General features: G+C 39.1%; 1 protein-coding gene across 2 annotated transcripts in view; it reads right to left on the bottom strand.

The window, feature by feature from the left end:
• Positions 1–25,707, bottom strand: part of NAP1L1 (nucleosome assembly protein 1 like 1) — a 28,679-nt gene extending 2,972 nt beyond the window's left edge. Inside the window, exons 1-14 of one of the 2 annotated variants that reach the window (XM_071423392.1) lie at positions 25,554–25,707; positions 11,772–11,806; positions 10,968–11,056; positions 9,763–9,865; positions 8,568–8,709; positions 8,026–8,106; positions 7,667–7,795; positions 7,098–7,169; positions 6,331–6,470; positions 4,461–4,606; positions 4,355–4,374; positions 3,147–3,269; positions 2,019–2,051; positions 1,536–1,586 (exon numbers count right to left, since the gene is read on the bottom strand). In XM_071423392.1, the coding sequence (XP_071279493.1) occupies positions 1,536–1,586; positions 2,019–2,051; positions 3,147–3,269; positions 4,355–4,374; positions 4,461–4,606; positions 6,331–6,470; positions 7,098–7,169; positions 7,667–7,795; positions 8,026–8,106; positions 8,568–8,709; positions 9,763–9,865; positions 10,968–11,056; positions 11,772–11,788 (1,146 nt within the window). In that variant the 5' untranslated portion in view covers positions 11,789–11,806; positions 25,554–25,707. Of the gene's footprint in view, positions 1–1,535; positions 1,587–2,018; positions 2,052–3,146; positions 3,270–4,354; positions 4,375–4,460; positions 4,607–6,330; positions 6,471–7,097; positions 7,170–7,666; positions 7,796–8,025; positions 8,107–8,567; positions 8,710–9,762; positions 9,866–10,967; positions 11,057–11,771; positions 11,807–25,553 lie in introns of those variants that run through there. The other variant, XM_071423391.1, reaches the window with a different exon arrangement.
• Positions 25,708–25,981: the final 274 nt, after the last annotated feature.

The following is a 25,981-nucleotide window of genomic DNA, read 5'->3' as shown; positions in this document are numbered from 1 at the left end:
ATACAGTCCAGAATAAAAACCTCTTCAGAACTAAGTGTAGTGAAGTACTCTAAAAGACACTGTAACTGGAAAAAGGAGAAGAGTGAGGTGCAGTAACAAACAACCAAGCTCAGAAGAAGCATGCAGGCCCTCTTCACAGTTTGAGACAAAATAAACTTCCTATGGGTGGTAACAAGAGCATGGCCTTCTGCCAGAAGACACTGTACAGCAATGCAATGAAATGCCAAATCACAATTCCTAATGCTCTGGAAGCATCTTTTGCAATAAATTCCAGTTAAAAAATTCTAACATGGAAAACTTCTTCTGTTCGTGAAACAGCCATTAATATGTCACAGTAATATGGGAATTCAATAAAGTTTTCGGGAGGGGCAGAGTTCAGTTGCAGGTTTTACTCCACCACCTTCCTTGGTCTGGATAGCTACTCTAGGAGCACAGTGCCTCAATAAATTCAGCTGGCTTACAGCCTGAGATCAGCTGGTATACCACTATAGCACCACTACTATCTCTAGCCTTTGAGCAGCCCTCTGAGACTAGTCTAGCCCTTTCTCAGTTCTGTTTCACTGAGAAAAGCAATCTGAAATGGTGGAAATAAGTCCAACTTGCAGCTGTTTCATTTGGATTTCAAAACTTTCTTGACAGGAACCAATTTGAATACACTATAGCAGATCAAACATCACCAAGACGGCTGTACATTTTGATCACAAGTTTGTACCCTGCCTTTCTATGTACAATGCTAAGATTAATGTCATTTTCTCAACAGTACTTTGATAGCAGCTCAAGCCATTCCTACTGAAAAAACACCCATTTGAAATGACAAGCCCTTTTAACAGCAGGCATTTTGAAGCACTTCACAGACTTCATGACTGCAACTTTCACCTACCACATCAGATGCTTTCAGGTGTCCAGAGGTACCTTTCTCTCAGCTATCAAAAAGCTATGAATTGAGTGGCTCACAATTGTTTTTCCAGCCTGATTAGTGATTTTTCCCTTCTCATGGAATAAGAAAGCTTCCAGTTGGCTCTTGGCTGTTCACATTTTAGGACTTGGCTGTAGATGCATTGCTGAACCTTGACTTCTGCTACCTCAAACAATGAAAGATTTGCCATTTACCTAACATGAAAGAGCGTATTTTGTATTCTGCTGGGAAAACCTGTGTCAGAGCCAGCTTGTAGCAAGTCCCCAAAAACTGAAGCTGGATGACACAATTCTCTCCATGTCCTTACAACCATTTTGCAATGTTTATTAGGCAGCAAATTGGTGCAAGACAAGTTTATAGAAAACCAAGCCTGACTAACCTCAATGCTCAAAGCCAAAAGTTACTTTTACAAAATGACTCCTGGAGAAAGAACTTGTACAAAGTTTCTCTACCAATTCTACTCTGTCAGAATTAGGCCCGAAACAGCCTCAAAACCAAACATGCTCACCCATAGGAACTATTGGTTAAATACTTAATCTAAAATCAAGATTCAACATACATAAAATTTTAAATGTCTCTATGCATACACAAACTTTAAACATTCATTTTAATTCCTTACTTTTGGTTCATAATCAGGATCATTTTCTTCATCTGCTTCTTCTTCTCCCTCCTGAAAAAAAACACTTAATATTTCTCTAGCTTATCCACATTCAGCTTCTGGAGCCATTTTCATGAAAATTAAGATTAAATTGTACTCAGAAATACATCCATTACCACTTTATGTTATACATATTGTATTACTTTATCCTCCATAATGTGCATCTTTTGACATCAGTGGCAGCTTAATTTTTAAGATACCTTGAAGGTTGCCTTAGCTTGGTTTGGGTTTTTTTTTTTTTGTTGCTGTTGTCTTGCTGGTTGTTTGTGTTGTTTTTTGGGTTTTTTAAATTATCTTCATCTGAGATCCACCAAACAGTATGTTCTATCTTATTTCAGAGGTAATTCTTAGTGTCCACAGCAGTCAAAAACTAAAGGAACACTTATTCTAGATAACAAACTACAACATGTCAACTATTTGAATCAGGGGCATCTGTCATCTTACCTCATCATCTGCTTCTTCACCTTCTTCATCATACTAGAAAAGAAAATAAATAGTTTTGATAATATCATAAATGCAGCCATCTATAGCTCAAGTAGATGCCAGAGACCACTCCATATTGTGATCTTAAGAGAATCATACAATGGTTTGGGGTGGACGGGGCTTTGAGGGTCATCTAGCTCTAACCACCATGGGCAAGGAAACCTTCCACTAGACCAGGTTGCTCAGAGTCTCATCCAACCTAATCTAAATCTAGTCTCTTTTAATTTGAACCAAGAAGCTCCTGTGTCTGTCAGATTTAAAAACACTTTTTGCATCAGCACGAGCAATGTTCAACTCCCCCTGGTGAGCTCTGGCAGAGCAGACCGTGTCCGTTCCGTGCAGCCCGGGAGGAGCCGATTACCCTGCGGTACCACTGGGGGACAGCAGGGGACAGCGGAGCCCAAAGCAGCCCGTCCTGTCAGTACCTCCCTCCTCCACAGCCCCAGCCAAGCCTTAGCAACAAGGGCCAACAGTTTAGATTCTAAACATTTAAGACAGCACATATCTAAGCCATCTTAACAGTCAAACTGTCCTTGTTTAGCCGAGGCAGCCACAGAAAAAATGTTTTACACCTGTATAAAGTTCTGAGGCTTCATGTTTTGACAATTTCAAGCTTAGCTCTTTTAAAACACTTAAGCTTTTGCAGAACTTGCTTTGATTATTTTGGCATGCTTTGAATGTGTTTATCTAGCTTTTTTTTTAAAAAGTAAGAGAGTACTTGAAAACTTCATAGCCCAATGTCACTGTAAGCACAAAGAACAGGCTTAGCAGCTAGAAAAAGTCTCATTTGTTCTCTGGCAGCTCATTACAGTTCCACAAAATATTGGGTACACTTCTCTAGGAATGCCTTAAATACAAAATGCTACTATGACATCCTCTAGATGATCAGCTTCTACCACTGCTTTTGCCACAAAACTCTGAAGTCACGACTTCAAAGAAGAATTATTTTTATGGGGCTCTTCCTGAACAATCTAGGAAGCTCTGCTGCAACTAACATCCCATTGTAAAGATACCAATATAAGAAATTACCCAAGCATGAAACAGCATTATTTCAAGGATTTTAGTGCTCTGAATGAATATTATACTTACATCATCATCATCATCTTCAATAGCTTCTCCAGTGAAGTACAGTACTGACCGGGGCACTATACGTTCACGCAAGAAGTGACCTATTTCAAAGTCTGCAGCAAGGATTGCCTCGGAATCATCATCCTGCATAAAACAATATTATTTCCTAAACTATGTGGTCAGATTGGCACAGATCCCATTACTGATTTTTTTGTTCCAGGGGCTGCTTTAGAGAACTGAACCTGAGGAGCCAAGTTTTACACTCTGAACAGCCCACCTACATTATACAGGGAGGAGCTGCTGCTTCAGAAAGCCTAATTATATACCATTCTGGAGTTTCTTTTATTCCAAGTATAAAGATTATTTAGTATCTCCCATAGACTTTCAGTTCATATGCACAATACTATTAAATAAGTGAACAATAGCCAGGTGAGCCTATCACAATAAAGATTTTAAAACCTACTTCTGATTCCTACAGTGCATCCCCTTGATTCTCATTAGACAAAGCCACTACTGAAGCACTTGGACACTTATAAATGCTCTCTGATCCAATCTGAGACTTTCACTCCTCTCGTTTTCATACTAAGTGTTCTGCTGTCTCCCATCTGAGCAATTATTTTTTGTTTTTCTAAATGTTATGAACATACAGCTTTTGGTGTCCATGCCAACTAGAGTTCTAACAGCATGCCTCTGGAAGCTTTAATTTCATATTTCTCACTCAAACTGCATAATATATTCCCTACTGTTAAGTATTTTTGGTAGTTTTTCTCGTTACAAAAACGATGGGTTATTACCATACTGAGCACACAGAAAAGCAGGCTCTTGCAGTTTTCTGTTTTATTACTTTCAAGAGTTAACAGCTTGATAAATTTTTAACAGAATAAAACAAACTGGCTACATTCAGCCATTAGATAAAATCATCCAAAGAACACCTGAAGAGAGAGACTTACACCACCCATTAGATCAAAGACTAATAACGTAGATCACTACATTTCTACAACTGTTAACAACCCACAAGGTAGCTTTCAGGAAGCATAAGCTATTAAAGTTGACTAAACTAAACTCTACCACCCAACTCAAACATTCCTCCTGAAAAAGAAAAGTCAAATACATACTAGTCGTCATAAGTATTCTCAGTTAAAGACAGAAGCAGTTAAAGCTGAGGCTGTTTAACAAATTTTAAAATTCCATAAACACGCCATCATTATTTTTTAAATAAGCCAACTTACCAGATCTCCACTTTCAGGAACTGTAGAAAAAAAAACCAGAAGAAACAAGTGAGTGAGATACATTCTACATCGAAAGTAAATACATGTATACTAGTGTTCAGCTTACCTTCAGGAGGACTGAAGAAGTTGAAGAAAGAGTCATTGGAAACAGTTTTTGTAACCGTCCTGACTGTTCCGCGGCCCTTATGTTTTTGCTTCTTCTTAATGGTTTTCAAAGTAACATTCTTTCCTTTTTTCCAGTCTATTTGGCAACTAAAGAGTAAAAAAAAAAAAAAACAAATTACAGGGAAAAAACCCACAAACACCTGCAGCTTAATACCATTCCCCTGTTAGGAGTATCTACTGAGACTATCACAACTGCAAGAATGCAGGGATCAAAGGATATTAAGCTAGTATTTATTTAGTCCTATCTTTTCATTAGTTTATCGGTTGAGAACAAGAGTAACAAGGTTAATTTTAGGATTTTTCCATCAAGAAATTTTTCCTTCTCCACTCAATCTCTGAAATGCTAATTTTCATTAGCTGCCAAATACTGTCTAGTTTTCGATCAACAACTAGTACTGCACCAATTTTAGAGCCTCCCATCCATTGTAAAGCAATGTCCTATTTGGGTATATTAGTAATATGCCAAAGTTCACCACGCCTATCATTATAACCAGTAAGTCCTTAAAACAATGCATCAAATGAGCATGTAGGTTTTGGCTGATTTTGAGTTGTTTGTGAGGGTTTTGTCGTCTTGTGTTATATTCGTTTGGGTTTTGTTTTTTTGGGGTTTTTTAACTCTATCCTCCTTACAGAGCAAAATCATGCCTCCAGGCTTCCCTAATAGTCAAAGCATTCTGGTGACAAGTAAATGAAAGTCATATCAGTGAAACTAACTGCATTTGCAGAAGTTCCTGGATTCGATTCTTTTACAGACTCAAAGGAATTCAGTGAGTTGCTTTGGGACAAGAAGGGGCTATCCTAGCTACAAGAGAAAACAAGGACTAGGAGTTAATTTTTATAGAATCAGTGGCAACTCACACCAAACTCTGTCAAGATTCATGATTTGCCAATCAGTCCAAACTGGGGAAGACAAAACAGTTTAATCAAAGCTACCCAAGTATTTAAAATTAAATCTTACAGGACTTTGGAAAATATGTTAAGTGACTGGGAAATAAAGAGGCAAAAAAGCCAGTATGAGCAACTGGAGATTAATTTAAGAGTAAAACCAACACTGACTATGCAGTCTGTAACTTAGTTGTTATCACTCAGAAGAGCAGTCAGAACACTAGAGACTTGAACACAAAAGTTACTGAACAGGCCCAAGTGTACTCATAAGAATAATTATGTACAACATAGTTTTCTCTCATCCCTCTGTTCACAAAAAAGGGAAATGTAGAGGAAAAAATTACTGAACTAATTTAAAACAGAAGACTTCACTAAGAAAGCAGTGTGACAGCTTTTTAAAAAGAGTAACCTGGAATTATGAGGACTATTCTCCATTTCTCAAATAGACAGAAATTCAAAAGTAAACATTTAATGCTTATAAAACAAAATGGACAACTGCAATATAAAAAATAAATCTGAAATAAACTCCCCAAAATGCTGTGTGTCAGAAATACAAAAATATTAATAAAAGCAATCAAACAAATTCTAGCAAAAGCTATACGGGCCTACTAAAAGATACTAAAAGATTCCAATTCACCTTTTGTGACTGCAGAACAGTATTTGTAAACAAATACTGACTAAATTTTTATTTATATGCTTATATAATATATATGCTTATAAATTATGCAATACAAATCATGTGTTTTTCTATATTGTATTGAAGTTATTGGTAACAATGAAAAAACTCATATCAAACCTAGCTGTTCCCAAGTTACTAGGGGAAGTATCTTTTCCAGCACCTCCCCAAGATGCTGTAAAACTCTACAGCTGGATAATGCTAAGGGCAAAGCTGCTGTATTGCCTTAATGGTATCTATTAGCACTTACCCTGTACAACCCATGATTTCTGGTCCGTCAAAGGAAAAGGGATCAGAATCATCTGGCTCTGACCTCATTCTATACGTCTTTGTCAACACTTCATTTGTGAAGTAGTCGTTTGGTTCAAAATGAAATTCTAATGTGAAACTCTTAAAAAAAAAGAATTGCAGAACAGTAACTTTAGTTATTTACAAACACCTTTAAATTCTTAACACCTAAATCCAAGCACTACACATGCAATAGAATACACCTTTCTCCAATACATGCATAACTTATTCTAGAATTTTTGCCACCCAAGTTGTACAAAGATCTTCAAATCTTTTCATTCACTTGATCTTGCACTTTCTAGTTATTATACTGCTTGCAGTAATGACATATCTCCCAGCACACAGATTTCCTGCTACTAATGTATAGGGAGAATTTCTAAATTTAAAAATATTATAACTTAGAAAACAGTCTGATTTCTGCCAGGGAAATATATGAAATTACAGCAGTTACAGAAAAAGTACCCAAAGGTATCAAAATTCAATGGTGAAACCTAAGTTATCAGCTGTTAAGGCAAATCTCATCAGAAGCTGAAGGCTAAATTCAGTATACACCCATTCACAGGGTGATGCAAGATTAGCACTAGACCTTGTACTGCTTTCTCAGAAGCAGCAGCTGTATATTTTCTCATGATTTCCACAAGACAATTGGCTATCACAGACCATGTTGCTAAAATACAAATAATTCTTAAGATAACATAAAAGTAATCTTGTTTAATAAGTCAAACTAACCATAGGTTGTCCAACTTCTGAAAATTTCACTTTTATATCTTTTAAGTATTTCAGGATAGGTTCGTCATGTTCCTGTAGAGAAAACACAGTGTATTTAATTTTCACAACATTCAATTACACACAGATTTAAGGCCTCACAGAGATAAAAAGCCATGTTTAGAACAAGTTTGACTTAGGAAAAAAACCTTGTTACAACACTGAAATACTTCCATGAACATGACCAGCAGATGGCAACAATGGCTGTAACAGAGTCCCCAGTACAGTACACAACCAAAACCCACACTAACACCACATACAATTTTTAGACATGTCTAATACACTTTTAACACACACTTCTATAAGCACCAAAAATTCATTAGTATCATAGAATAGGTTCAAGAAATAAAACAGCAGGGAGGTATTTCAGTGCTCCGTACTCTCACTTGAAAAGTTACCAGAGATGACATCCAAGTAACAGTTCCATTATTGCTCTCCAACAGACATATACAGTATCAAAGCGTTACTGCTTTCTTAAAGACACTTGGATTAATTACCAATGCAACTTTAAACAAAGCTAGACCACTGCCTACCTGAACCATATCACTGAGCAAGTCCACATTCTTGAATACTGTCAGCCAAAACTCAGGGATTCCTTTAGGGTCTTCTTTTTCTTCATCTTTTTTTTCTTCTTCAAGCTTAGCTTTCTCTTTCATTTCATCCTTAGGAAAATAAAAATATTGGGTTTCCTTAATTTTAAGAGGTTCATCATAAGGTTCATCAGTTCTTTGTTGATACCAGTGTCATGTGGATGTTTAAGCAACCATTAAGAATTAGCATCATTAATAGCAAGTAATCATTACAAACGTGGTTTTTTTTTAATTTCAGCTTAATGAATCTTGTTTCATGCTAAAGCTTGAGATTACTGATGAGAACTGATTAAGATACTCACTGAAATTTCTTCGTCAGCATCTGCTTTCCATTCACATTCTTCTTCTGTAGGTTCATAAATGGCATTGATGATTTCACTTCGCTGGAAGATAAAACCAAGAATATTTTCTAATTTCCTAGTCATTGCAATCAGCAATGCCCTAACCAATAAATTCCTAATCCTAAATTACACAATTAGTAATACATTAACTATCTACCTTTTCTTCTGGCTCTAGAAGATTGATTCAGCAGTTAGGAGGTTTACAACACACTAGAATAAACACCAAAGTCCCAGAAAAGTTACAGTATCATCTGACATTTGCTCAATTAAAATGAGGTTTGATATACTGAAGTCATTTTGGTAACTATGGAACAGACCTAACTTTTCACTCTCTCAATCTTAGTTGATATTCACTTGGACGGCAAGATTGTATCAATTGAATTGAAGGGGCACATATGAGACCAAAGTCATTTGGAACATGAGTAAGTGTTCTGGTTTTTATAACCCCTTGCTGTATTTTAGATGGAAGCTTTAAAGTACAAATCAGAGTAGCACTAAAATACCTTGTCAAATAAGGGCTGATAGAGAGCAGCATACTTTCTTTCCAGCTCATGAACTTCCTCATAGAACTTTGCTTCTATCTGTGCACACTGAACTTGAAGATTCTTGAGAGCATTCACACGTCTTTTAACAACTTTAGGCAAGCTGAAAAATTCAGTGACAGAACTGTTACCAACGCTGCATTTTTAAGCACATATTGATCTCTCCTTAACCAGACCCCTTGCAAGTTAACCAACTTGTACCACAACAGATTTTACACTCTGTTTTAAGCTTTAGAAAGTTTAAATCAAAGCTGCAACCACTTTCACCAATGACATTGAAATCCTTAGCACAAGCTCTTAAACTAAGGCTCTACCACAGTTAGAACCAGAGTATTCCAAACACCTGGGTAAATCATGAGAGAAATTTGTGCAATAAATCTTCCTTCTAAAAACAAGTTCTACATTATTAGTGAGTAACAAAGTAAAATCATAGTATTGAGTACAACTAAGAAAGGTCTCACCATTGATTTGTTTGGTTTTATAAAAAAGTTCAAGACAGTTGTTATTATTTGCTTAGGAATTTAATCTTCAAAATTTGCTGCTTTGTTTCACTGAGTGCAGCAGCTAATAGCACTGTCTTTAAACACACAGTCTGACCCAAAGTGAGCCAGAACTGGTTTGCTAAATGAGCCACTGTACTACAAATGTGCAAAAGGAAAGCAATTACTGCATGCCTCACAAATGCAGATCAACTACAGAAAATTTTGGCAAGAATTAATAGCAAGTTTTGATACTGAGAATACCACATGAAGTACTGCTAATAACATTGCTGTATCAGCTAACGCTTACAGTCTAAGCATAAAATTACTATGCTAGAGACACCAGGCCTCCAAGCATCTGACGATAGTTTAAATAACTGATGTTTCATGATCAAGGCAAAGCTACAAAAGAGATTCCAAGGATCAGGAAAGTATCCTAAGAAGTGTGCCATACTGTAACTGCAGAGGAAAACATCAGCCACTAAATGCTAAATATTAGGATTCTTCATGAAACTTCAAATAAACTCTTCAATTCTGAGATGCACTATGAACAGACTTTATTAGTTTTTCTGCTATCTGAGCAGCGCAGTGGTTTATGACCATAAACCATAGACAACACTGTTCAGAAAACAAAAGAATCATTTTAACACTCTGCTCATACTAAACCAATGCTGTACCTTTCTACATATCCTGCAGATGTTCCTACCAGACCATCAAGTCTTTCCTGAAGGGCTGCAAGAATCTGAGGATTTTGCATCATCTGCACAGTCAACTGCCGAGCTGAATTAAAAAAGAAGATTAAGTAAGCACAAAGTGCATCTCTTGGACCAATCTTGAAAGAAAGAATTGTGCATAAAATAAAGAAAATTAGACTTTTAATAAAAGCAAGAATTACAGATGCAGAAGAACTGTTTAAAACTGTGTGACGTCTCCCTAATACCAAAATACGTTTTCTGATATATAAAATCTGATTTCTGTCCAGGATTTCTAGAGTATAATTTCCCCTCTGATTCTCACCTAAAATAGCTGGGAAATCACTGAAAATACACATTTTTCATCTCTAGGCTCCTGTGGGACACCTGGAATACTTACCATTTAATTACAGTATGCCATTTAATTACTTCAGCTAATGAGTGTTCCCCAAAATTTTGCCATCCAGTTTTGAAAACACTTCTTTCAATACATTAGCGAACTATAACATCTTGAGCATAATGTTCTATTTTAATGTTATTCTGCTCAGGCAAACTTGAAACATGGCACTATCAGCAGTCCAAGTAATTTTATTGCAGAGATTATTAGTTATTTCTCTTTTGGCTAATTGCTCTTTAGATTCCATCTGTGCCCCCACACTTCAAATACAAAGCATGAGTAAGACTGTTCAGCACTGACAAAACAAGTATTTTGATATGTGCTTATGTTATTTGTTGAGGGGGGAATAAAAAAGGATTTATTAATTTCAAGAGTGGTAACACTAAGCATGATTTGTTCTGTTCACTGTCAACTCAGCAGCAAATTATTAGCAACTAATCAAAAGTAAGAGATACATATACACACAATAATTTTTTTATACTCAAAACTTCACGTGTGTGAATTTTTTAAATAATCCTGTTACATATCCACAATAATCCTGTCTTTTTCAATTATACAGGTGGGCTGGCACTGCCTGAACCTGGTATTAAACATGACTACAATGAGTAACTGCAAACAATTAATAAAAATCACTCAATTTGAAAGAAAAAGTCCTTGCTTCAGAACTTAAACACAATTGTCCATCTGAAATTGTTTTACCACTTCCTATTTTTTTTGCAGTAAAAACTTTTTAACCCACTAACTAGAAAGCACATATGTTTAGAAGTTTAGAAACTCTTGCTTTCAACATTACCTTTGCTGTTGGCATCTTCACCAGTTTCTTCTTCTTCTACTTCTTCAACATCCTCCATATCCTGCTGATCAAGTTCAGACTGTTCTTTGCTATTAGAAATATTCAATAACAAGAAGTTAATTCAATCAAGTAGTTAATTTTATAATATACTCTAAGGAACTTAAAGAGCTTAAACTAGAGGTTATGTGGGTAGAAACAAACTGTTGCATCTTTTGACCTTTAACGAGCAAGTCTTAATAGACAAAACCAATTTTGTCCTCACAGAAGTTTCACATTTGACAATCCCAGAACAGTTTACAGAATTAGCAACTTTCCAGAACTACAAAGTTTCTTTCTTAAAAAACTCCTTCATCTCCTGCTCTTATCAAGCAGTCAAAGCCTCCTTCTGCTCCACATATCTTCCTTAAGATGTGCAGGCCTTGAGAACTGTGGGTAGGATCACCTACATTATACTTCAAATGCCACAAAATAGGAGCACTCAAAGTATAGAAAGAACCCTACGTGGAGTGAAACAATAGGAATGGGCAATATTATCTGTTTTTACCCTCCAGAATTCCAACTAACATAGGAAGTTGATTCATGCCTTCTTCCACTTTCTTATTTACTTACAATTAAGATCACAAATCCATTTATCATGAGCAACATAAGCTTTTCTCCCACATGCTATAAACCTCAGGTCTTGTCACAGTGCTCAAGGTCAGTATCTAGACCCTGCCAATCCAGTATCTGGAGAGCCCAGCCATGTCAAGTACAGCACAGGACACACTCAGAGCCACAGTAAAATCATTGACAGATTTTACTTACTTGTCTACGTCTGCCATTCTGCTAGATTTCAAACACTAGGGAAAAAAAAGAAAAAGAACACATAAGAACAGAAGCACTAGATTTCAGTTATAAACTCTATGGCCACATGCCATAATACTAAAAGAAACAAAATCATGTCAGCTTTATGAAACATGATAAATATATATTATAGTCTGAAGCTGGCACATCTCCCTTGCACATTTTGAGCTGTCAGTCTTTAAAACATACAGAAACTTTGAAAATCTTCATTCTGGTTTAGAACCTATAGATCCACTCACATAAACTGAAGTACCAAATACCAGCAAAATGTCATGTTGAGTTTTGGATTGTAGGACTGTTCTAATATCACTGACTGAAAATTAGTCCTAAGTATAAAACTGGAATATAACCTGAGAAAAACTGAAGCAAAAAGGGTGCTGGGAACTGTTTAATCATTTCCAGCATGTGATTGCAGACAGAACATATTTACAGCTACAACAATTTGAGAATGAAGATGCCTTTTTGTGGCTTCACTTTTAATCCCAACTTTACAAAACCAATCCAAGTAATTCCTCAGAATAGCCACAATATTGCAACATTTTACACACACAAAAAAAAAAATTATGCCAGGTGCCAGGCTAAATTATTTAACATGACTAATTCCCATGCTCAGAATGATCACAATTTTCTTAAATATCTTAGTGAAATCATAAACATATTCCATACACAGTAACTAGAAGCATTTAATATTGAGACTATTGCAAATCTTGCATACCATCAAGAACCTATGTTCTCAAATATATTATAAAACGAGTAACATTTTCTACCAGCAAAACAGTACTTGGCAGTATATTCTCCAAAAAGATGTTTTAGGTAACTTGAAGTCTAACACAACACTATGCACAAGAAAACACAAGAAAAGGAGTTGGTAATAACTCCTGTTATTACCAACTGCCAGTAATTCAGGAGGCTCCAACTACCAGGAATAATTTGCTGGCCCAGAAAGCAAAGAAATGAATGCTTTAGAGTCTCCATTTTACCTGCTCTCCAGTAAGCTAAACAAATTGAAATTTCCTTCAGGAATTTCAACTCCCTACAATACATTCAAATGGGAATTTTAGCAAAGTGCTGCATGGATGTGTTCCAGAAAAAGAGAAAACTGCATTTGATCTGTCCGAAGTGTAACACAAAAACACAATCCCAGTAAGATCAGGATATTAACAGTCAGTATGAAGAAACATCTTAGAATCTTCAGAAATAAACTCCCACATTTTATGTAAATATAATCTAAATATAGTTTTTCCGGTGTCATAAATACTTCCCAAGAATTACATGGAAAGAAGGTATTTGATGTCCTCCTCATTTAGGACCACAATATCATAGTGCCAAATAAAGATCTAGAATGTAATCAAAAAGATTCAATTCCCTAATATGCAGAAAAACTAGAGAGCCAAAGCCATCTATTTCAGAAAAATAATACAGTATTTGCTAATAAATAGGATGGCAGCACTGCTATAAACCAAAGAACATCTAACAATTCAGTAAGAGGAATTACAGCAATATTCTTGACTCATTTTATTCAGATCACAGTTGCTTGTCCTGTGATTTCAGTTTTACCCATGTAACAATCCCCTACAACAATTCAAAAGACTCTCCTTTGAATATCATTCTCAAAGACAGCATACACTGAAGACCTACAGAAACAACATACTACTATTACAACTCTCACATACAGGTCCCTTTTTTACTTGAGCAATGTAACAATTAGCATTATTTTTGATGTACACAATATTGCATCCATGAAAAATATACTACTTTTTCCTTACACACTTCCTCTTAACTTGTTTTTAATGCAGGACCATTTCAAGAAGACTGATAGTATCGCTGTGCAAAAGAGCACAAGATGCACAGCTCACCTGCCTCCCATACATTTCTCTGCAAATCCAACACAGTGATGTTCCTTGCAGAGACCAGCAATTCCTTTCTCTGTTCTCCCTATCAAAAAACGCTTTAATTTCCATAAAACAGGAGGTAGTTCTTTCAACAAACATGTGACCAGTGGCAGCACAGACCCTGTGGTCTCTCCAAGTCAATGAGCTAGATGAAACAGCAGCTGAAACACCTTGGACGTTTTCTGAAAGAGACCAACTTCCACAGTTCATTTAAACATTTTTTCCCAAATTAAGACAAGACTGGCTATGAACAAATGATGCCTAAGAACTTTTAAGAAGCATCCATCCTACCTCCAACAAGGGCCATTAGCCAATATCTTGGAAAAAAGCAATGACATGGTAAGAATTCTCCCAGAAACACTTATAGCTTTCAATTATGTTCAGAAAAAACACACTGGATCAGAAGTGCAGGTATTTGACAATGTGATAACAAATTTTTATTTCAGAAACTAGTCCTCATTTTCCCCAGAACCAGCAGGTAAACTGATATTACTCAAGTTTCTCAGTTGCAATATTCAGCTCAGAGATCAGTTTAAAGATTTTTGTACACCATGTAACTGTAGCAGAGGAAGTTTCACCAGCAGTCTCCTGTTACTGAATTCCTCACTGGGCCCTTGTTTTCAGCTCTGAACAACTACTTGTCATCACAAACTTTCATCCATCCTTTCACTGTTCATCCTCTTTCCAAGATCATTTCTGACCATGCTAAAGGCATTCATCTTGCTACAGCACCCTGTGGGACTCCAGCATGTGCCTCTCTCTCCTCATTGCAATGGGCAGTTATCACCCTCTGCTTCCTGACTCTTAAAACAATCCCTGCAAGCACTGTATGGTTGTAAATTATGGCCCAGTTTACTCAAAGAGTTTGAATAACATTCTTCAAAGATTTTTTTTGAAATTAAAATAGACTGTATCAAGCAGCTGTCAGCTTCAGAGCCTCCCTCTAGTGCGTTTCTCTCTCTCTCATCCAATTTTTCCTATTCTCCTTGCAGCAGTCTTTTTCATGTCCCATCCTTTAATCTTCCCTCCATTTTTTACACAACTCAGTATCAGAATGTACACAGTTGGAAGAGTTCTTCTGCAAACTGAGAAGATACTAGTGTCTGTCATGACAATTATCTGCCAGCTCTAGACAACTGTTCTTGAGTAAGGAGACTACAAGGCACTGCCAAGAAAACTATGCTGGCAGACATTTAGGCTAATCTGTGCAACCCACTAGCATGGAAGAGATGTAGTTGCACCACATTTTGTTTACTGTCATTTACTTAACCATAAGTTTCTCTGCAAACACAGCTCAACTGGCTAAAAAAAACCCAAACAGAAACAAAATCACTGCAAAAAAGCACTGAGAAAACACATTCCTTAAGAGCAAACAACCTCCACTATCTCCGAGCAATGCCCAGCTCAAGGTCCTGGTCTAGTCTTGAGTTTCAAATACACTACATACCACAATCAACAGCATTCTAATAAATTGCTGCAGTATTTATTTTGCAGGATCTCCCCAGCAATAAATATTTAAATATAGAACTCCCATCAGTCCACTTTCCATAAGACACAGCTGTCCTTCCCAGTTCATTCATAGGTGCATTTACTTTCATAAACAGCAGCTACACCTTGGCATGCGAGCAACATAACCACTAGCATCACTCCCTGAAGCAGTGCCAGGGAGATATCAGTTCACCAGCTGTCAATGCATGATTATAACAAACCTGGATACAGCTGGTGTATTACTTCAAGCCTCAGTGTCTAGGTAACTGTTTTGGACTAAGATACTGCTTGGAATATAGGCCTACTGACTGCATGAAGAGGCTTATGAGCACAGGAAAAGGGTAGTCTACACCCCTGTATAAAGCCAGCATTCAAAAAACCTTAAAAATATAAATCTTAGTAAAATATTTTATTTCCCTCTTACTTGAACAGCTACAGCCACTAACTGTTTGAATGCAGTAGACTGCATTATCGTCAAATACAGAGGCACCCACTGGCTTTACTTACAATGTTTTGCTGCTCATTGTAAAAATATGCAGAAGAAAAGCAACAGTTATCTTTTCAGGGCTTGAAAGAGAATGTGTAGGAAGTTCATGCTACAAAAAGAAAGCAAAAGTACAGAAAAGCAAGCTACAGTGCAAGTTTCCTATAGGTTTAAATTTAAAACCTCTTTCATACAGGTACCTTAAGCCTGCCTGCCATCACAAGAAAGCTTTATCAAAATCAAAAGGTTGGAAGACTTAATCCAGCACTACTTACCCACTGTTTTGAGTGTATACTCCAGAATTACTAAAAATTAGCAACATTCCCCTAAAATTTAAAACTTATCAAAACTGTGTGACAATTTGCTATTTTCATTAGGCTTAAAGGACACAATCTTGTTAAACTGTCATGCTTTTCAAGAAATGGAGTTTGATACAAGCAGAATGTTCGCGTGTTCATCCTCAAGTAAGTCATTAGTGAGCTTTCAGTTTTTAAGGTTTTTTGTTTCTTCACTGAGTGATTTTGCATAAGTGAAGCTAGAAATACAAACTCCAAGTGTTCAGTGCTTCCTAATCTTTCCTTTATCCACACAGAAACTAACCTGAATTTGCACAGAGGCACCAGCCATGTTACAGCTAGGACACAGGCTTTGGTGAGAAGCCTTTTCTTGTTCAGATCAGCTTTAGGTGTCCCAAGTAAGCACACCACTATTAGATTACCCGGACATCCGCTCGCCCTCGGGCAGGCAGGTCACAGCGATGTGAGCTGCAAGTCAGCTGAGGCAGCAAGACATTCCTGAGACAGGGCTCCTCCAGCAAAACAATGGCATTTTTGCACAAGCCCCAGGGCTGGCAGGCTGACAACACATCTCAGCTGTTCAGCAGCTCTGAGCACACCACACCACTAACAGATTTCATATCCTCCCCTTCCAGGAAACACCTCTTCCCCTGCTCTAGACAAATTGCTCACACAGGAGGACAGCTAGCTGTACTAAAAAAAATCATCAGGATTAAGTCTGGTAAACTATTTGCAATGTGTGCAGAAACCAAAGGTGCCAGACAAATGACATCATACCAGCCAAGTTCAACTCTCACTAAAGACTGGGAAACTCAAGAGCAATACATTCACTAGAAGTTACTTCTAACTGATATTCTTGCCTAGAATTCCAGGACTTGAAATTCTTAACTTGTAAGATTTCTCCTTACATCATCATCAATAAATACAGGAAACAAAAATTAAAATATTGTAGAGATCAATTAGAAAACAGTCTTTGACTGCACATGGCCAAAACAATTGTCTGGGGTATTTTGCTCAAAATCTCTAACAGAAGTTTGTAACTTTAAAGAGCTCAGATGCTCTGCATAGTGATCTTAAAGGTCTTTTCCAACCTAAACAATTCAGTGAGAACTGAGTGACTGTTTAAAAAGTGCACAGTACATGGTGTAGAGTTTCACACTTCAAATGTCTTGGGACTACAACCCAAAAAATGCATCACTCCTTCCAAAACTGTTAGCAGAAGCTATGGTAGCAATCATGGGGTAGGGAAATCATTATGAGAGAGAAGATCATACAGTTCAATAGTAACTAGGAGAAAATTAGGCTCTTCTTCAAAAATAAGCAATGGAATAATGCATCAGGTTAAAAATGTCATTTTAAAAGGGAATAAAGCAGAAGACCGAGTGTTTCCTTTATACCTGTGAGATCAAATTCATGCATCCATTACCACTAGCATGAAAACTGGTCATGAAACAAAGGAATATTGTATCTATTACTATCCTGAGGGGAGACCTATCACTCCCTGCTACAACCCAAAAGCAGGCTATAGCTGGGTGGGGAGTGGTCTCTTCTCCCAGGTTAACAAGCAACAGGATGAGAGGAAATGGCCTCAATTTATGCCGGGGCATGTTTAGATGAGATATGAGGAAAACTTTCTTCACTGAAAAGGTTGTCAGGCATTGAAACAAGCAGTCTAGGGAAGTGGTGCAATCACCATCCCTGGGAGTGCTCAAAAGATGTGTTGATGTGGCACTTGGGGACACAGTTAAGCAGTGAATACAGCAGGGCTGGGTTAACAGCTGGACTCAATCTTAGAGGAGAGGCCTTTTTCAACCTAAACAAGTCCACGTTTCTATGATTAACACAGCAGATAAACATGGTAAACAGATAAACATGTTATCATTCACCTTAAGGAAAAAATATGCCTTCTTAGGAAAGCTGAAGGTCCAAAACAGAAAATCAATCTCAATCAAATGAGCAGAGTAGTGCAGTGCTAGAACATCAACATATCACATCTGTGTAATGAAAGACTTTATCAGCCACTGAACTCTTCAGAGACAATTCCTTTATTAGTGCCACAAAGTTATTCTGTTAACAAAATATTTTTAACTGTTAATGTAGGAACAAAAATTGACAAAATTTATTTAAGTTTGCAAATCTAGAAGAGATAATTAAAACTGTCTGCCCAAATATAAGCACAGAACACAGAGTATGATCAAATAAAGAACACAATACTAATAAAAAGCTACTAAGTTCTGCATAAAGAAACTAAGGAGCTAAAGGTCAGAGGAAGCAAGGAAACGAGGTGCCTCAATACAGTAACAAGAAGGTGACACTGGACTCTTGCAGTAACTCAAATCCTTTCATTTTGACACAACTTATTGTGCTAGCACCAACTCATCCACTATGTACCATAGACATGCAGAGTTAACAGCAGAAATGCTAACTGGCATGGAGATGTACAGGAATCCTTAGCAGAAGCTGAAGTAAGGTGTCCTGACAAAGCAGAAAAGCCCAAGAAATTCAGACAAGAAGCAGCATTTCACGAAACACACTCAGAACAACTTCTAGCTATGCACATGAGTTTAAATATCCGAGATGGGAAGCACTTATATCATCATGTGAGAGATACATTCCTTGCATAAAGGGAACAGCCAGTTTCTCTTCTGAATGATCTTCAAGTCAGAGAAAGTAAACCTTGCTGGAAAAGTTTATTGTAGTTGTTCCTTAGCTATGCATAACCCTATAGCTCCTTCCTTCCATCAATGTGCGAATGACAGTAAAGTTAAAAACTGTTCAAAGCATTTCTTTGTACAGTGTTAGACCTTCAGTTACACGAGTATCAGCAGGGTCAAGAGACAGGCTGTCACAGGCAAGTACCTTCTATAACTCATGAAAAGGGTTAGGCAAGTTAGAAGTTACTGTGACACTGTACTGATACATCTGGCTTATGATAATGTGGCAAAATCCAGATTCTGACTGTAGAGAACAAATACACATGATAAAAACATTAGGATGCTGAACCAAGTAACAACACAATTGAAACTGCTCTTTCCCCTTCAAGTGGTATTATTTTGCACTCCCTAATAACTCCTGAGGTAAAGGCATCAACTTCATTTGCCAATGCAACTATTTCATTAGTCCTTGCAGGCCTCTGCACAATACACATATACATGTTACAGCATGAAAACACATTTTCCACATTTCAACTTAGAAGTGCTCTACACTTGTATGAGAATGCCAGTTGATGGGCAAAAAGTAAAATTCTGCAAAACAAAGTAAAGGGATCATGTATATAAGTAATAATATTACTCAGCTATTAGTAACCTCAGGATTTGTTTTCATTCATGTAGAACCCCACTGTAAGCTTTCCCCTGAACTAATTTTCTATCAGGAAAGGAGGATTCAATCAACAAATACTGAACTCCTCTCTCTGTAGTATTTTTACTGCATTTTAGATAGTGCCTGTTTACTCTTTCAGCAGAAAAGAGCCTCCATACCAAGAAAGAGATGTACTACCAAATTACAAATTAAAATCAGGACTAAACTACATCTGTATGCTTGTCTATGCTACTGACCTGAGCTCCGTGATCATGTTCTAAAAATAGGGTAATTAGCACACAATGTTGCCTTTGTTCCAAATGCCAAGATTCTTCAGCAGAAAATCTAACAATTTCTACGTAGAACAATCTTTCATTATTAGATAAGTAACAAGTTTAAATCCAAACCTGGAAAAATTAACAAGGATCTTTCCTTTTTTTAAAAACAAGCTACTTACTATAGCTTTTTATGGTTTTACTTCCCATCATGGATAATGGGAAGAACTGCAGCCATCCTAGAGGGCTGAAATCAAAGTCTTTACATATAAAGAAATATTTGAAATTTACTAAGACAGTATTTCCCAATACAGTTCATGTTGGTGCAGGTATTCAGTTTTTTAAAAAGTGGCAAAGTAATAAAAAAAATTGTGTTTAAACAAAGTTCTTCAGGTAGCAGGGTGCACTGTAACAGCTTAATAAAAACCAAACTTGTGCGTGCCACAACATCAAACAATGGGAAAGAGCATTAACTGGTTGCCTAGATGGCCACATAATCAAACACAACCATATTGGCAATTACATTGCTATCTGCAAAACTCACATGCTGCAGCATTCAAGTTTATCCAATTTGACTTCAAAAACATCTAAGCATCCTTCTGTGAAAAGAAAGTTACAAAATACTGAAAAAAATGTACACGCTTCAGAAGGGTGCTTTTTGCTAGAACATCTGATGAATGCAATTTTAAATTCATTCACTAATCAAGAAGCTACTGAAATTCCTAAATGTATTTAGCAACTTCTTTGTTAGCTTCTGTTCAGTATTTTTTCTATGGAAGCCAGGCCACTACTAGACTACCAACTTTAAAGCACACAGTTTTTAACCAACAAGTTAGTGTGCACTAAAAAAAGAACACAACCACAACTTTAACACATTTTGGAGGCTATTGGGATGAGATGTTACAACTGGCAGTAGAGACCCAACAGAAGAATGGCCATGGTTATGGTTTCAGCCGGTCACTTTCAAATGAATACATGTGCAGTTTAAAAAGCAATTGTAAACATGTAGTAGGGCTACAGAGAACTTGAACCATGGAACTTGAGCACTGTTTACAAAGTTATCTTCAGAAATACTCTCTTGTGAATTTCACTCAATCTGGCCTTTGGCAGCAATATGGAAGTATGTGGTACCTCCAAAACACTGAAGATGGTGGTAAAACTGTGTCATGAAGATCTCCCCAGTTCAAACACAGCAAGCATGTATCTGATAAAGCCACCCTACACACGCAAGAAACAGCATAAAGCACTATACCAGTTCATACTTCAACATTCAAAGATACTGCAGTATCACGATTTAACAACTGCTTAAAAGGGTGACTCAAGTGAGGCAAAATAAATAGTATTGAAATCTAAAGTAACAAATAAAAAGATGCAATTCTAACTACTTTAGAATTCAAAAGGTCAAAAACCTGCTACTTAAAGACATATGTAATGGCATGCAGTCCACTGAAGACTTCTACTCAACATGCAGAAATGGCAAGATCTGAAATGAATACATGGTGACTAAAACATACAATTACAAAATATGATCATCCTGCACTTTAGTAATGTATCCTTAATGAAAATACTGTATCCACTGCTCAACACTGAAGAGAGGAACTAGTTCAGTTAAGGGCCTATCAACATGAATACCTGAGCAACAGAATGAGTGAAGAGCAACAAGAAATGACACAAAAATACATACATTAACAAGAAGTTCAAAAATAACTGATTCAAACTTGGTTTCAATATGAACAATTTTTTTTCATGTACCCTCCCTGCATTCCTCAACTTGACTTTTCAATGTCTATCAGGTTTAACGAGGGCCTGAACTAAACCAAAACTTTCCCTTGTGGGCAAGTCATCCCACAAGAAATCTGAAAGAACTGCTTCGCTGTTCTTTGAAACATGGCATATTAAACAATACCTAAATAAAGTAGTGGATTGAATCAATCATAGTGCAGATGATCAGAAAAGATAACATTTATGTTTCTATTGTGGGTCTTAGAAGTCTTGGGGTTTGTCCATTCCAGATTGCAGGCACCAACTTTGTCAAACCTCATAACAAGAATCTCCAACACTTGGTTAATTCTAGTATCTCTCATGTTTTGGGTGAAGGTTTCTTCATTGCTCATTTGTTATTTGGTAGTGGCAGTGATAGTTTTTCAAATAAATCTAAAATCATCAGTTGAATGCTTCAAATCTACAGGTATATCCAAAACCCAGTTTTGTATCTAAAATTGGCTTTCATTTAACATAAAAATCTACCAAGGAGCAACTAGCAGTACTTTCTTCTATAGCCCTCAATGACAAGATGAAACAGTTGATGTGCAAACTGTCTTTTCATTGTGGTAAGTTAGGATTTTAACTGAGACATCACCATTGCAAGTCATGTCTGTGCAGATGTACATTTAAGCACATAGCCCCCAAAAGCATCTGTATTTTCCAGTACTAAAAATCTGAACAGCTTTCTATCTAGGAAAGACCTGCAGTTTAACCTTTGACAAGTAGTTAGGATGCAGATAACGTCTCCATTTAAGCAGATGATGCAAATTCATTTCAAAGATTCATTTTTCAGGATGTTCATATCTTAAATTATTTATATTTTTAAGTAATTCTGGCGTATCAAAGGTAAATTAGCAAACTTTTTTAATTGACTGCAACTGAAGACTTAATCTGCAATATATGAAGTCTTCCTGAAAACTTAAGGTCAAAAGTTATGACTGAATGCACAAGTACATCAATAATTAGGATTTTTACTTCTGCCTCAACTTTGCTGATTCAGAAAATAATATAATCATTTAGTGTAGGAAGCCCTCAAAGCCCTCACACGTTGCTTCTAAATAGCCTAATTTTTCAGAAGGTCATCAAATGAATCCCCAAGCAACTTCTGTGATGCCTTCCAGGCATGTCTGGTTTTCTAGACAAATGCATTATGACACCAGACCTACTCTCCAGATTAACAATGTTGGGTGATGAGGAAATGCACTAACCTCTGAGTGAGAATCAGCTAGATTGAATTAGCTTTAATTATAATCACTTTTGAATGCCAAGTAATTTACAAATGAAAACTGACCTATAAGCATTAAACCCATCATCACAACCCCTCCTTGGATTAAACACGTACTGTGAAGTTCCACTCTATTATTTACTAGCCACCTCCCTAAGGAGAAGCTCAAAGGAATGCTGTTGCTCAGAGCAGTTCAGAAGACTCCTCAGCTGTACTAAAATAAAACCAGCATTAAAAAGTCTTGTTTCTGTTTGCAAAGTTGTGTCTTCTGTGTAAATGGCTATCTGTACCTCACAGATACCAAAGCATGGAAAATCAGCTCATGGAAAATCACAGAGCTAAAGTTGCACTGAATGCATACAGGGATGCAGAAAAACAAACAGGCATTGAAAGAACACCTGCATCTCCATTTTCTGTAACCTGTCCAATTCCTGCAGTTTCCTTTAGAATCAGATCCTTAGTTAGAGATATGCCATGTTTGCAGCTGTTTCACAAGAACCTGAATATGAACTGCATTACAACTACATTAGCAAAAAGGTGAAGATACCAGAGACATATTCATTATACCTGATGTTCTACTGGAATAAACTGGCTTTCACCAAAGGATTGAACCAAAACTCAAAACAGAAGATAATTATCTTATTTCCCTCCCCTAAAATTTTTCACTATTGAAATTAATATCCTCAAGCTATTTTACTCCCTGAAGGAATACAATTTCTGCCATGATAGGTCAAGCTCTTCACGTTACTATTGCTTTAACTTTTAGGAGCCTGGTGAATAAACAGGTTTTTATCAAATGTACAGGGTAAGCCAAAGTTTCCTCATAGATGTGGAGTTCTGTATTAGAGGACATGGCCTCAGCCTGGAAAATCCAGGTCTCACTCAGAGTTGTGAAAACTCTGGTAACAGAGGTTTATAACACCATGCCCACACTACCTTGGTTTCAGTTTCGCTTGTGCACACATGCTCAAAGCTAAGAAAAAAACCACATCACCTTTCCAGGGTGTTTAGTAAGCAGGTCACTATAACAAGTCCCCCACCTGCTCCCAGGAATAGTTTCTGAGTGAGGCAGGGGGTAGATGATGCACCGGGATGGTGGGAGCATTACTGTGTACGTGTAAACAGGCAGCACTGCAGCAGATTGGGCACTTCTGAAACACTGGGCTGGCAGCACAGATGCAGCACGGTACTTCTGCGTGCTTCCAACACTCACCTCCTAGTCTGTCAAAGTCAGAGAAAGACCAGGAGCTCTGAAAAACACCAATCTACCACCTGTGCACATCCTGGCCTCAGAAATCAGGAGTACACGATATCCAAGACTTGTCACAAAGCACAGAAAAAGTGGAGGGCAGTAACACTGCTAAGATGTATCACTCTCACAGGACTAAGTGGAACACACACACACAAGCTCAGGTGTCAGTGGCCTGTTCTAAGCACTTCTATCAATGTTTCAGGTACTCAAAGCCTGAGCAGCCTCAACTTCTGTCTGGTACAGAAGCATCCAAATCACTTAAATTTCCATGTATGCATATTTTAAATACTATCTTCCTCTAAGGATTAATATAACTTCTGGATTTGCAAGAGACTGGAAACCACTCAGCTTGCTTCAATCAAAGTACAGTGATTCTCTCATTCTTTAAAGAGTACCACTGTAAAATGGGCTCAGCAGGAAGGCTGCTGAAAAGCTACTAACATGTTTGTCAAAACTACCTTCAGCAGTTCACAGCCTTAGGCCTTAACTCTTCCCTCAAGTTTCATTTCATGACTGTAATTAAAATTATCAGGCACTATCTCCTGCCTGATTAATGTAGCATCTACCAGCAGATGTTAAAATCCCAAGAGGAACTGAGCAAAGGAGAGTATTTGTCATACCTTGCAGACACTGTGCCCACTTCTCTTACCCTCCACAAATGAGTTAAAACACGAAATTCTCACTAGAGTGAGATACACTAGTCAAAGTGTATCTCAATAGGACTTCAAACATATACCTAACTGCAGAGAGCTTGGAGATAAAATGTGGAAGGTGCTGCTGTATTATTACTATACCAGTTGCTTGAAAAAAGGTTTGTGTTTTTTCTGCAAGCAGATGAGGTCGGTTTTTTAGTTAATGTTGAAAGTCTCACAAGTATTGGCAGTGTAAGGCCCCTAAACATTCAATATGGAACAGAGTATGTTTTATACATCTAAACGAATGCTGAACACAAGATAGTAGCTCCACTTGTAATTACCAAATCCTCCAGGTAGTTTCTCAGCCTTCCTTGGGGACACTATTTAGGGTGATACCAGCTAACAGGCGCCCGGAGAAGCGACATGTTGAACTCCCGGACACCACTGTACCCTGAGGCAGGGAGCTGCCCGTCCGCTGGCTGAATCTCTGGGTCCCCCTGCCAGCGGCAGAGCACAGCACACCCGCGCCGCGGCTCCGCACGGAGCGGGAACAAGGCGCGGGAGGCGGCACAAGGCCACGGCGCGCTGCCATCGCCGCTCCCGCTCCGCCATGTGCGCACACAGCGCGCGGGGCCCCGCGCCGCACCGGCACCGAGCCCCTCCCGCGCCCTCCCCGCGCCCGGCCGGACGCTCACCCGCTCCTCCCCGCGCCGCTTTCCGGCCCCGCCGCCCTCCCGGTCCCCGGCCGCGCCGGGCGCGGCCCCGCTCGGGCGCCCACGTGTTGCGGGGCCGACCCGCCTCCCCCCAGCGCCGGCCACGCCACGGGCCCCGGCCTAGCGCGGCCCGGGCGCTCCGCGGGGCGCAGCGGAGGGACGCGCGGGAGGCGGCGGGCAGCGCTGCTCGCTGCGGGCCCGGGGGGCGACCCGCGGCGCGGCCGCCCCGCGGGCCGGTACCCGGTGTGGCACGGGCACCGCCGCCCCCCGCGTCCCGCCAGCCCAGGGGCCCCGCTAGGCCGGGCCGGCATCCACGGCCTCCCCGAGAGAGAGCGGGGGGCCCAGCGCCCCCCGCCTCCGTCCCGTGCCCCCCAGACCCCCAGCCCAGGGCGGCGGCGGCGGCCGCGCTCCGGCGGTACCTGCGCGGCCGGCGGGCGGCGGTGACTCAGGAGCAGCGAGGCGGAGGCGCCGCGCGGCCGGCGGTGAAAGGACCCGCGCTCCCGCCGCTCGCGCTCATATAGAATTAACGTCACCACGTAACCCCCCTCCCCCGCCGCCCGCGTCTCATGGCAACGCGTGCGCGCGCCCTCGCGCCGCCCGCCCGCCCCGGGAGCGCGCGCCGGCCGTTGGCCGAGGGCGGTTGGGCCCGAGCGGCGGCGCGCGCGGAGCCGCCCGCGCTGGCAGCCCCGGACGCGCGCCCGCTCACGTACCGCGCGCCCGGGGGAACGGGGGAACGGGCCCCACGCCGCCGGCCGAGCCGCCAGGGGCTGCCCCGGCAGGAGCGGGGCGAGGGCGGGCCCGCCCCCGCCCGCCAGTCAGGGTGCGATGCCACCCCGAGTGCTTCGGT

The sequence above is a fragment of the Agelaius tricolor genome, unplaced genomic scaffold (assembly GCF_023055355.1).
Source record: "Agelaius tricolor isolate 1412-34295 unplaced genomic scaffold, bAgeTri1.0.p SCAF_3, whole genome shotgun sequence".
Classification (NCBI taxonomy): Eukaryota; Metazoa; Chordata; class Aves; order Passeriformes; family Icteridae; genus Agelaius; species Agelaius tricolor.
This window is presented reverse-complemented; position numbering and strand designations above follow the sequence as displayed.